The sequence below is a fragment of the Suncus etruscus genome, chromosome 3, assembly GCF_024139225.1.
Source record: "Suncus etruscus isolate mSunEtr1 chromosome 3, mSunEtr1.pri.cur, whole genome shotgun sequence".
NCBI classification, from domain to species: domain Eukaryota; kingdom Metazoa; phylum Chordata; class Mammalia; order Eulipotyphla; family Soricidae; genus Suncus; species Suncus etruscus.
In genome coordinates, this window is record NC_064850.1 from 21,108,698 (window position 1) to 21,122,280 (window position 13,583).

General features: G+C 48.1%; 1 protein-coding gene across 2 annotated transcripts in view; it reads left to right on the top strand.

Annotated features, from left to right (window-relative positions):
* TMEM63C (transmembrane protein 63C) overlaps nt 1-13,583 on the top strand; it is a 56,921-nt gene that overhangs the window by 20,437 nt on the left and 22,901 nt on the right. For both annotated transcript variants that reach the window (XM_049770357.1, XM_049770356.1), the window contains exons 5-8: nt 3,017-3,054; nt 8,044-8,186; nt 9,471-9,519; nt 13,069-13,177. In XM_049770357.1, coding sequence (XP_049626314.1) covers nt 3,017-3,054; nt 8,044-8,186; nt 9,471-9,519; nt 13,069-13,177 — 339 coding nt within the window. The remainder of the gene's footprint in view (nt 1-3,016; nt 3,055-8,043; nt 8,187-9,470; nt 9,520-13,068; nt 13,178-13,583) is intronic.

Here is a 13,583-nt window from a genome sequence, read left to right on the forward strand (position 1 = left end):
GCCTCCATTTGGAGAATAGTAGAGGTGAAACAACGGGGTCTTCCCATCATGCCCAGGCAGTTCAAAGCAGGTATTAGGCCCATGCAGTATGAGTAGAAAGGATGGAACCACTGAGACAGGGCTCTAGGCAAAAGCATAACCAAATAACAACAGGATAACTAAATTGAAAAGAGGGACTTTATTGCCATGTAAACAACCAGAGTTGGGATTATGTCTACCGGCGTGGGCTGGAGAAAAAGCTTCTGAGAGAGGGAGTAGGGGGTCTGGCTTTCTGCCCAGCAGAGATGGAGTGATGTAACAGCTCATACATATTCTAGTTGTTTTTCAAGAAACTCATACATACTCATGAGGGACAAGAGTGAGCATCTGAGCATGTGCAGTTGAGGAGCAGGCCAGGCGCGCATATGGCGTGCATAGGGAATCGTGGAGAACTATTTGGGTGTTCTTTAGAATGGTGGTGAAGAAGGAGGTGAATAGAGGCACCACATATTCTCCACTGGCTGTTACTGCTGGTGAGGACGCCCACCTTTACTCCCAGGTCCTAATCTGTACAAAAAAATCTGTCTTGGGCAATAAGAACCTAGGTAAAAAACCAGGAAGCTTCTCCAAGAGAGACAGTTGCACCTTCCACACTGTCCCAGAGTAGCCTGGTCCAGCTTCTTCTAACCCAGAGAGTCCCAGATTTTCTGGGGGGGGGGGCGGGGAAAGAAGGGGAGAAAGGGGCAATGTTCCAAAATGCTTTGACACTGTGATTTGCAAATCAGCCACTGTCACTCGGTATTGTGAGTCAGCTGAGGTGACTCCTGGGATCTTAAGTTCGTTTGCTGCAGGGGTTGGGGTTAGTGGGGTTGGATAGCAGCTGCTTCTCGGCCCACTCTTGAGTGCAGAAGTGTTCACAATTGAGGTGTCTCAGAGCCACAATGAATATGCTAAGGATGAAGAGGGTGAACGAATGAATGTGAGTGTATGAATGACTGTAAATTTGAGTATGACTATGTTTGTATATATGTGTGAGGGTATAAATGAATATGCATGAGGAGAGAGAGAACGAGTGAACGAGAGAGAGAGAAAGAGAGAGAGAGCGCTACAGAACAGATGCTCCCTACCGTGCCCTAGAAGAGAGGAAGTGAGTCTCGGAGGGTGTTTTATACTGTCAGAGACCATCATATACTTATTTATATGCTTAGTTGAATGTCACCCCATTGCCCAAAGGTGGGGGGGGGACAAAGAAGGAATGACTTCACCATCTACCCCACTGGAGACATTCCCAGTCACTATCCCCTTCTTTGTGTTGCGGCTTTCATCCAACTCCTCCCAGAACATCTGGCCTTCTTTCAGTCCCTTGGGATGTCGCTGGGGCAGCGCCCCCAAGTGGACACTGCCTGAGTGGCCATCCCACTGGCAGCCAGGCACAGGATGGGTCTTAATCAGAAAAGGTGCAAGGAATTAGCTTCTGGCGCTCACTCTTCCTCCCAGAAAGCCCCCTTTCCTACTCCGTGTGGACTGTGAGGCAGTGATGCATATCACATGCCCTGTGAGCTGCATCAGGAGCTGCAGCTTTTCCTAAGGTTTTGCCCAGTTGCATGGAGATCCCAGAAGGAAGCAAGACCATAGAAACCCACAGCTGGGCCTGGAGTGATAGCACAGTGGCGTTTGCCTTGCAAGCAGCCGATCCAGGACCAAAGGTGGTTGGTTCGAATCCCAGTGTCCCATATGGTCCCCCGTGCCTGCCAGGAGCTATTTCTGAGCAGCCAGCCAGGAGTAACCCCTGAGCAACACCGGGTGTGGCCCAAAACACACACACACACACACACACACACACACAAGAAACCCACAGCTGCTGGGAATGGTAGTCCAGTCCACCCTCCCTCATACTCTCCTCAAGAAAATTGCCTCTCGGGGCCGGCAAGGTGGCGCTAGAGGTAAGGTGTCTGCCTTGCAAGCGCTAGCCAAGGAAGGACCAAGGAAGGACCGCTGTTAGATCCCCCGGCATCCCATATAGTCCCCCCAAGCCAGGGGTGATTTCTGAGCGTTTAGCCAGGAGTAGGCCCTGAGCATCAAATGGGTGTGGCCCGAAAAACCAAAAAAAAAAAAATTAAAAATTTAAAAAATTTTAAAAAAAAGAAAAGAAAATTGCCTCTCTAGCTCCTGAGTCCCTGTGGTCCAAGGCACCTCTTCCTATCACCCAGAAACTTCAGACAGTAAGCCCCCCGCCCAAGGCCTCCATATTCCACAGGACCCATAGATGCAAAAGAAGAAAAGTGACTTAGACTAGCATTACAACAAAAGGGGACAGAGACACTGAGGTAGGAGAAGTGCTTGTAGCAAGAGCTAGAACCCTCCTTGAAGCACTCTCTTTCCTCATACAGGCACTTAACAGGTGGCATTCAAAAGGACATTGAGGCAGGGGACATGCAAAGTGGTTGAGTACTTGGTTAGCAAGTGTGAGGACCTAAACCGAGTCCCTGGCATTCCCCTGTTTCAGAACCACTGCTGAGAATTACTCTGGTGGCCTTAGAGCACTGCCAGCCTCCTGTTGGATGTAGCACCTATAGAAAACAGTGTCCCCGGCCACAACACTTTCCTTTCTGGCATTTGTCATGTATGGGAACTCAGAAGGAGGGAGACCCACACTCTCCATACCCTCATAACTTTCATTCAGAATTGCCACTGGTGGGAGACACATACTTGAGGGACATGAGGGAGAGGCACTTCCTGAAAAGAAGTCACTACGGCTGTTACCAAAAGAGCCCTTCAGTACACACACACACACACACACACACACACACACACACACACACACACACACACACCTCACTTCTGGTGCAGGGATGAGTTGGGGATTTGCGTCTTCCGTAGTGCCACCTGATTCCAGGCTTCCCTCCGAGTGTTCTCGCCTTCTCTTGTCTGGAAAGAATTGCATGTGGACACTGACCTGTGTGGCCCTGGCAGCCTCTCCCCAAGTTGGGAAGGATAGACCTGTCTGAGCTTTCTCACACTTTCTCTTTTCCCTTAGGGCTTCTGTTCCTGGATCTTCAACTCCCTCAGCATGAGGTGAGTGCCTGAGTGTGCGCACAGCAGAGGCTTTCCCTATCCATCCTTGAAAAGGGGTGCAGCCAGTTTGTGTGGGGTCAAGCCTAGGAGAGAGGCTTTTGGAGTGGATATTTTTATTTCCTGGCACCTTCCCTAATTTTTGCTTGATTAGGTTTGAAAACATATAAGGAGTAGGCACCTTTTTTTTTTTTTTTTGGTTTCTGGGCCACATCTGGTGATGCTCAGGGGTTACTCCTGGCTTTGGGGGACCATATGGGATGCCAGGGATGGAACCCAGGTTCATCCTGGATCAATCATGTGCAAAGCAAATGTCATAACACTGCACTATCACAAAAATAAATAAATAAATAATACCAAAAAAAGGGAAAAAAGAAAGAAAGAAAAAGAAAAAAAAAAGAAAAGAAAAGAAACACTGCGCTATCACTCCAGCCTATGGGCACCTGTTTCTTTTCATAAAAATAAACATAAACCTCTACCTACACTTATCCAGGAGCCTTTGTTCACGGCCATCCAACAGGGCCACCATTTCCAGGGACAGCATGTTTTAGTTCTCACATACAGTTTCGATCGTTAAAAAATAACCAATGGTGTGAATGAACACTTGGGGGGTGGAATGAGGTTTGGTCTTACACATGGGTTGAGGCAGTTCATGAATCATGCACAGGGTGAGGAGGCAAAGTACCAGCTACACACGTGTGGTAGAGGGAAAGAAGCTGGCCTGAGGGGGTAACCCCTGCAACCACAGCCTCCAGCGTGGGACAGAGATAATCTTAGGGGCATTTGAGATCGACTTCCTGGACTTCCACCTAGGTGCTGCAAGACAGGAGAGAATGTGTGTTGGGTGGAGGAAGTACAGGGTATGTGCAAACATAACGGAACTTCAGACCATCAATGTCTATGTCTGCTTGGGAGTGTGAAATGAAAGATGCAACTCAGAGGTCTGGAATGGGTAGTTCTCTTCCCTTGCATGCAACTAACCCGGGTTTGATTCCTGGCACCCCAAATGGTTCCCTGAGCATTGCTAGGAGTAATTTCTGAGTGCAGAGGCAGAAGTAACCTAAGCATCACCAGGTATGGCCCCCAAACGAATAAATAACCAAAAAAATAAAGATGCATATTGTAGCTAGCTGCACAGTTGACTCATGCCAGTGCCTGGGCTTGCTATTCTATGTGTGGTCACTGTACACAGCCTGTATCTGTGAGAACCTGTCCTCTCTCTTGGCCCATTCACACTGTCAGTGAGGACCTCTCCATGGGATGTGTCACTGTGCAAGGATGTGTTGCAGCATGCATTCTGCACCCTTTAAGAACAGAGTCCAGAATGAGTCTTGCATCCTAGTGGCGCCCTCTAGGGGTGAACTCTGTGTACTAGGATTGTTGATGGATTGATTGCACATTCTCTCTCTCTCTCTCTCTCTCTCTCTCTCTCTCTCTCTCTCTCTCTCTCTCTCTCTCTCTCTCTCTCCCCTCTATCTTTCTTTCCCCTCTCTCTCCTCTCTCTATCTTTCTCTCCCCTATCTCTCCTCTCTCTCCTCTCTCTTTCTCTCTCTCCTCTCCACCCTCTCTCCTCTCTCTCTGTCTCTCCTCTCTGTCTCTCCTCTCTGTCTCTCTTTCACACACACACACACACACACACACACACACACACACACACACACACACACACACACACACACACACGGTTGTGATGCTCTCTGGGGACCATCTGGTGGTGCTGACATTTGAACCCAAGCCTCCCACATGCAAAGCATATACTCAGCCTGTTAAATTATCCCTCCCGCCTCCAGAACAGGAAGTTGTTTAATTGCTTGCGGTGTAAAAACTTGGAATCGGGGCTGGAGAGATAGCGCAGAGTGTAGAGCACTTGCATTACATGGGGCCAGCTCAGGTTCCATCCCCAGTAGTCATATGGTTCCTTAAGCCCCACTAAGAGTGATCATCATTGAATACAGAATCATGAATAAGCGATGAGTAGTGCCAGGTGTGTCTCACAAAACAAATACAACAACAACAGACAAAAATAAAAGCAAAATAAGTGAGGAGATTGGAAATGTAACTCAGTGAGCTGAATGTAGGCTTTGCTTTAAGGAGGCCCACTACAACTGCTCGGTCATTCTGTACTACAGGAAGCGACCTGAGCACAGAGCTAGGAGCAAGTTTCAAATGCAGAGCCAGGAGCAAAAACACAAAAAAGAAATAAGGAACCAGAGAGATTGTACAGGGTTTGAAGTGCTTGTCTTACACTCATCCTATCCCACTTTGATCCTCAGCCCCACATATAGTACCCCAACTACTTATAGGAGTGACTCTTGAGTGCCACTGAGGATAACCCCAAAGATGGTGCAAACATACAACCCAATAATAAAATTAAATTAGAGTGAATCCAAAGTAATGCATGTGCATGATGTGTATGAAGCTTTTGACTGGTTCCTGGGTCCCACCTCTCCCCCCCAAGACCTCACAGTATTGAGAGAAAGAAAAATCAAACTGGAGTCTTGGGCTGGCCACTGCATGTTAAATACAGCTTCCTTACCTGGCCTGAGGGCAGCCACTAATGGCGAGGCAGGCCAGATAGGTCTGGATAGGTCACACTTCCTCACCTTCACCTTGCCTGTTACACAACTATTCAGGGGTTCTCAAACTTTTTAAACAGGGAGCCAGTTCACTGTCCCTCAGACCATTGGAGGGTCTGACTATAGTAAAAACAAAATTTATGAACGAATTCTTATGCACACTGCATGTATCTTATTTTGCAACGAAGAAACAAAACAGATACAAATACAATATGTGGCCCGCGACCATAGTTTGAGGACCACTGAAAGACACTCAAACTGGGGACCAGGGCTGGAGTAATAGCACAGTAGTAGGGAGTTTGCCTTAAGTGGCCAACCCAGGACTGACCCGGGTTCAATACCCAGCATTCTATATGGTCCCTCGAGCCTTCTAGGAGTGATTTCTGAGCATAGAGCCAGGAGTAACCCTAAGCACTGCCAGGTGTGGCTCAAAAACAAAAACAAAAAAATCAAACTGGGGAGCCAGAGAAATAGTAGAGCAGTTAGGTCCCTTGCCTTGCACATAGCTGACAGGAGTTGATCCTTAACTTTCATATGGTCCCAAGCACCACCAGGAGCGATCCTTCAGTGCAGAGCCAGGAATAACCCCTGAGCATCACCGGGTATGATACAAACAAAACAAAAATAAACTCAATCAAGCTATATCTATTTTAGGGCCACCCCAGCAATGCTTGGGGTGCTGATTTCAGCTTGTTGCTCTCTCTCTCTAGGGGTCTGTGCAGTGCCTGGGATCAAACCCAAGCTACTAGCATGCAAAGCATGCTTCAACCTTTTGAGCTACCTCTCTGGCCCAGAAAAAAATGTCAAAGGTCAAAAATGTTCCGGGGCCAGAGCAATAGCACAGTGGTAGGGTGGTTTGCCTTGCATGCAGCCAATCTGGAAGGACCCCGGTTTGATTCCCACCATCTCATATGGTCCCCTGAGCTTACCAAAAGCTATTTCTGAGCACAGAGCAAGGAGTAACTCCTGTGCACCATTGGATGTGACCCAAACCCCTCCCAAAAATGTTCTGATTAAATGCTGAGTCAGAGAAGCCAAACATCAAGAGCTTTAAGTATAACAGTCATCCCATTAAGAAACCAAAGGAAATAAATGCACAGGCTTAAAACCATTATCTGAGGGGGCTGAGTTGGCATGAAAAAAAAAATAGTGTCCAACTCAGTGATCATGTCACTTTACAAGAAATGGTACAACGGCCATCCTGAGACTTAGAATATTATCAAAGCCCCAGGACCCTCTCCCTCCCAGTCCCTGTCACCTTCCCCTCTTCAAAGATAACCAGTGTCCTGACTTCTCTGTCTGGAGTTAATTGTCACCTATTTTCAGCTTTTTTATTTTCTGGCCCCCAGAAAAAAAATTTTTTTGGTTTTTGGGCCACACACAGTAATGCTCAGGGGTTACTCCTGGCTATGAGAGATCATATGGAATACCAGGGGATCGAACCAAGGTTCGTCCTAGGTTAGTGCATGCAAGGCACTTACTGCTTGCACCACCACTCCGACTCAGAAAAAAAATTGTTCTCTCTCTCTCTCTCTCTCTCTCTCTCTCTCTCTCTCTCTCTCTCTCTCTCTCTCTCTCTCTCTCTCTCTCTCATTTTTGAGTCACACCCGGCAGCGCTTAGGGGTTAGTCCTGGCTACACTCAGAAATCACTCCTGGCAGGCTCGGGGGACCATATAGGATGCCGGGATTCAAACCACTGACCTTCTGCATGCAAGGCAAACATCTTATATCCATGCTATCTCTCCGGCCCCTCTTTGGGAAGGGCTATACCCAGGGATGCTCAGGGGTAACTCTGGGCTCTGCACTTAGGAAACATTCCTATTGGTGTTCTGGAGATCATATAGGATGCTGGGAATTGACCTGAGTTGGCCAATTGCAAGTAAATAGTGTCTTACCTACTGTACTATCTCTCCAGCCCCCAAACAACTTTCTTAAAAATAGGATGCATCTTGGTATCACCAATCATGCCTGGTACCCACAATAACATTCACGGTGACTAGGCAATCACGAAAGACCTCCCAAGTGCTTGCTTCCAGCAGCACTCTGGTTCGTTTTTTTTTTGCGGGGGGGTCCACACCCGACAGCACTCAGGGGTTACTCCTGGCTCCACACCCAGAAATTGCTCCTGCCAGTCTCAGGAGACCATATGGGATGCCAAGATTCGAACCACCAACTTTCTACATGCAAGGCAAATGCCTTACCTCCATGAGCACTTCTGGTTCTTATTGCTCCATCACCCAAGCCGTTTCAAACATGCCTTTGAAGTCCAATGAAATGTGTTTCAGGCATGATGCACCAGGAGGTAGATCAGAAGAAATAGGACCTGGAAGTAGCATCATCCCCCCTCTCCCTTTCCTCTGCCTGCCAAGTTTGGCCAGCTCCTGAGAGAGGTGTTTGTCTTTGTGACTCTTCCAGGAACCAAGATCTGATCAACCGGTGTGGTGAAGACGCCAGAATCTACATGACATTCCAGTACCATCTCATTTTCTTCATGCTCCTCCTCTGCATCCCCTCAATGGGCGTCATTTTGCCCATCAACTACTTGGGACCTGTTCTGGGTAGGCAGAGCTCAGTGGGGCCCTGGGCCTGGTGAGTAGGACAGAGCTTGGGTATTGGGTTTCTAGGAACCTAGATTTGAATATCATTTCTTCAAGTCACTTGACGTGTGACTTAAAGCAACTTGTGTCTCCCCCTCCATGTGGTGCCTAAACTGTTCCTTTTCTGGTACAAAGGAGAGGTGTTTCCCTTCTTCCCCCATCCCTTCCTACCCCCAGTCTGGCACACAGCAAGCCTGGGGTTAGTATTCAGCCTGGAGTATGTAGTTGTAACCTCACTCTCCCTGGCTGAGTGTCCCAGAGGATCTTTTCTAATGGGAACCCACAGCAGTGGCCCCTGAACCTGATTTTCCAGCCTGTACCTGCAGAATATGTCTGCTGGATAGCTGTGCACAGGGCAAGTTTTGCTGGCCAAGGAGGACTAGGCGTGGCCAAAACTGGGCTGAGAGAAAAATCTTGGCTTCTAGTCTTGACCCATGTCTGCGTCCTGGAAAATACCTTTGCCTTATCCAGGCAGTTCTTTATTCATATGGTCAGCAAACCAATCTCCCCAGGCCCAGGTTCTTTTTACTGCCAGGGGGCCACAGATTAGGGCAATGAAGGTCTGACACCAAAAAGGGTTGTGACCCTCCAGTTTTACCAATTTCCCTTATCAATCCAAAACTGGTCCAGCTGTTTGCCACTGGACCTTATACACTTGGTTGGCCAGCTTTCCTCGGATTTCTCTGTCTCTTGTCCAGAGGTAGATTTAGATTTCAAATCATTAAGTTTAATGCATAGAATGTCTATGCCACCAGATCCTACCCCTTGAGTCAATAGATTTTAGGCCCTGTCTTCAGATGGTGTGTGACACCAGTGACATCAATCACTGGGTTTCTAGATTTGATTTATGGAGTATGGAGAGGTGGTCCTGACAGATGGCACTTCGCCAGAAGGGCTTTGCCTGTCTCTGTGAGGTTTCTGAGCTCTGGTGATCACTCCCAGTGGTAACCTCGTGGTACCTCGGCTTGCAGCACAGGTCCTTAATGCATTGGCCAGGGGTCAGGGGTCCCCTAAGTTCACTGAGGAGGCCATATAAGACTCAGGCTCACCATGAAAATAAGGTTCTCCAATGAGCAGACTCAGCGGCAGGATTCTATACTGTTGGTGTTGAAAGTTGGGGAACTTGAAGGAAGAGCAAGATGTAGACAAGAGCTTAGAGAGCCTAGGTACCCCCAGCACCCGAGAGCTGGATCTGGCAGCCATCAAGATGCCGGGCTTGCAATCAACCATTTGCTTCTCTTTCAGAAAGGAAAAGTCACTTTGGCCGGACCACCATCGTCAACGTCTCCCCAGAGTAGGTACCAGCTTCTCTACCTGCCATTCTGCTAAAGATGCAGTGGGGAGAGAAGCCTTCGATGTGGGTTGCTCTTGTGTGCATCACTGGATGGATCAAGTTTTCCGAGGGGAGTGGGGCTCAGGGTGACATGAGGGGACAGGACTGTTAGTGCATCGTCTTGGGAAAGAACCTCCCCCCACCCAAGGTGGCTGTTCCCCAAGTCTTGGAAAGGCGGCAGGCTTTAGCTCGACTCAGCAAGGCTATTAGTCCTAGGGCAGAGGCAGGAGGTCTTGTTTCTAATTGCAAAGTCATTGAGGTGACACTCCTGCAGCCCATGACAGCCTGACCCAGATCCCAGGAGAGCAGGAGAGTCTGAACTGTATCCTGCCACAGGTAGCCCTGAGCGGGGCACCCTGCCATCCTTCTGAGCCTCATCAGGTGTGGTGGGAGAAAATCAGGAGGACAGCAAATCCCTGAGTACTGAGCCAAGCTGGGGTGGGCCTGCTGCCACCTGCCTGCTCGGAGGCTTCTTGATGGGCAGAGGTTTGCCCTCTTGTATGCTGGGGAGGTGCTGCCCCTCTTGGGGCCTACTGGGAGCGACATGAGCAGGGAATCTTGAATCCCTATGTAGGGCTTCCTCCCAGCCTCATCCCCTCTCTGGCTCTGTCTCCTTCCTTTGCAAAGCACAGACAGTCTGTGAGTGTCAGACATGGAGCCTCTGACCTCCACCCCACTCCCTCTGGGCACCTAGTGCTGGAGGCTCTAGATCAGGGGTCTCAAACTCACGGCCTGCGGGCCGTTTGCAGCCCTCCGTACAACATTTTGTGGCCCGTGGCTGACCTTCAAATATCGCAGTTTCGCGATTATTCGCTTACCGAATAATCACAATAAAAATCGCATTAGTAAGAAAAAAATCACATTAAACATTCGCATACCCCGAGCAGTTCCATTCAGGGTATGCAAATGTTTAATGTGATTTTTTGCGATTTTTTTTCTTACTAATGCGATTTTTATTGCGAATATTCGGTAAGGGAATAATCGTGAATACATTGCGCCTAGCGCAAAAGTCATTTTCGCTGCTTCTCCCCGCTGTCCCTTGCATTATCAGAGGCCTAAGGGAGAGAAGGGGGAGAAGGGAGAGAAGTTTATTACAGAATAAGATTTTGTCATACCTTCATGACTTCATCAAAGCCTGCAGTGAAGAGAAGGATTGATGACGAGCACAGACAATTTCAGGAAAAGTGGGAGATGCGGTATTTCTTTGTTGAACACAGGGGCATCCCCACGTCTTATTTGCTCAGAGAAAGTTGCAGCGCACAAGGCATACAACTTGAAATGCCATTATTCAACTAAACATGCTGAGGAATGTGCAAAATAGCAAGGAAATGAGAGAACCAAGCGGGTTGCCAGTCTTAAAGCATGTCTAATGAGGCAACAAGATTTCTTCAAGAAAGCAACCAGAGAGAATGTTGCATCAGTCGAAGCTAGTTACGGGTTAGTGAGATGATTGCTAAGGCAGGGAAACCATTCACAGAAGGAGAGTTTGTTAAAAAAAAATGCATGTTACAAGCTGCAAGTATTATCTGTCTGGAAAAGAAAGGTCAGTTTAGCAAAATCAGCCTTTCTGCCAACACTGTGGCAGAGCACATTTCTGACATGGCAAGTGACATTTATCTTCAACTGTGTGAGAAAGCAAAATGTTTTGATGCATACTCAGTTGCTCTTGGGGGCACAGATATAACAGACACTGCGCAGCTCACAATTTATGTCCGTGGTGTTGATTGCAATTTTGAATTGACAGAGGAGCTGCTCACAATAATTTAATGCATGGCCAGACCACCGCTAATGAGATATTTCAGCATCTGTGTGATGCCATTGAGAATGCAGGTTTGCCATGGAAGAGGTTTGTTGTAATAATAACCGATGGAGCACCATCGATGACAGGGAGGAAAAATGGACTGGTGGCACTTGTTCAAAAAAAAACTTGAAGAGGAGGGTGTAGAGAAGGCCATTGCTCTTCACTGCATTATCCATCAGCAGGCCCTTTGCAGTAAATGCCTGTCATGTGACAATGTGATGTCTGTTGTTGTGAAATGCATCAACCAAATCAGATCCAGGGGCTTAAAGCACAGGAGGTTCCGTGCTTTTTGAGAGGAAATGGAGTCAGAATATGGAGATGTGCTCTATTTCACTGAGGTACGTTGGCTCAGCAGGGGAAATATCCTGAAAAGATTTTTTTGAGTTGAGAGAAGAAGTGAAAGCCTTCATAGAGAAGGATGGGAATGCTGTTTCTGAGTTGAGTGATCACAAATGGCTCATGGACTTAGCTTTTCTTGTTGACATCACATTTAAGCTGAATGTACTAAACAAGATGTTACAAGGCCCGGGGCAGCTTATCACTGCTGCCTATGACAATGTGAGAGCATTCTCCACAAAACTTGTGTTATGGAAATCCCAGCTCTCTCAGACAAACCTTTGTCATTTCCCAGCATGCAAGAAACTTGTGGATGCAGGCATACCATTCAGTGGTGAGAAATATGTTGATGCTATTTTTAAGCTAGAGAAGGAATTTGATCTCAGATTTGCAGACTTCAAAAAGCACAGAGCCGGGGCCGGAGAGATAGCATGGAGGTAAAGCGGTTGCCTTTCATGCAGGAGGTCATCGGTTTGAATCCCGGCATCCCATATGGTCCCCCGTGCCTGCCAGGAGCAATTTCTGAGCCTGGAGCCAGGAATAACCCCTGAGCACTGCCGGGTGTGACCCAAAAACCAAAAAAAAAAAAAAAAAAAAAGCACAGAGCCACTTTCCAAATTTTTGTGGACTCCTTTTCCTTTGATGTGCAAGATGCCCCTCCTGTGCTTCAAATGGAGCTCATTGACCTGCAATGCAACTCTGATCTCAAAGCCAAGTTCAGGGAGATTAGTGGAAAAGCAGACATGTATGGGCAATTTTTGAGAGAATTGCCCCCCAGCTTCCCTGAGCTTTCCTGAATGTTCAAGCGCACCATGTGCCTTTTTGGGAGCACATATTTGTGTGAAAAGTTATTCTCCACATTGAACTTCAATAAGTCAAAGTACAGGTCTAGACTTAATGATGATCATCTTCAAGCCATACTGAGGGTCTCACGTTCAGAAGAAATAATTAAAATTGTTAATAATGGGGGCCGGGAAGGTGGTGCTAGAGGTAAGGTGTCTGCCTTACAAGCGCTAGCCAAGGAAAGGACCGTGGTTCGATCCTCCGGCGTCCCATATGGTCCCCCCGAGCCAGGGGCGATTTCTGAGCACATAGCCAGGAGTAACCCCTGAGCATCAAATGGGTGTGGCCCAAAAAACCAAAAAAAAATTGTTAATAATGACATTTGAGGACTTTTTTTGTGAAATCCCTTATGTGGCCCTGCCTCACCCTGACTTTGCCTCCTGCAGCCCCCAGGTAAATTGAGTTTGAGACCCCTGCTCTAGATGATGCTGGAGGTTGGGAGAACCCTGGTTCAGGGTGCCGGGAGTATCTAGGGACACTGAGGGAGGAGGTGAGTGGGGAGCCTGTGGTCACCCGGCTTTGTTTCTCAGGAGCAAGTTCCTGTGGCTGCATTGCTTCTTCTCTTTCTTCTACTTCATCATCAATGTCCTCTTCATGGCTCACCACTGCTTGAGCTTCCTGCCCAGGAAGAGCTACAAGGTGAGCAAGTGAGCCCTGCCAACTGCCCTCTGCTCCCTAGAGCCTTCCCCCGTGAGTCCTCACCTGACACCCCTAGGAGAAGACACCTAGCGGCCTCCACATGGAAACCCTCCCGGTCTCCCATTTACACTCCCCCCACTCTGTCCCTCTCTCCCAGAACCTCCACCATCACCTGTCACCTGCAGCTTAGTACCCCTGGACCCCTACATGTCCTGTGCCCCTGCTGCTGATCTCTAGATAAGCCCTGCTCTCTTGACCTGCCCTCCCTGCCTTTTGGAGGCCAGGAACCACCATACCCCCCCCCTCCCTTGGTTCCAGGTATCTCCACCCCACCTCCCAAGTGTCCCATGACAAGGATTTGAGTAATATTTACTTGTTTGGTTAGTTTGTTTCAAGACACACACCA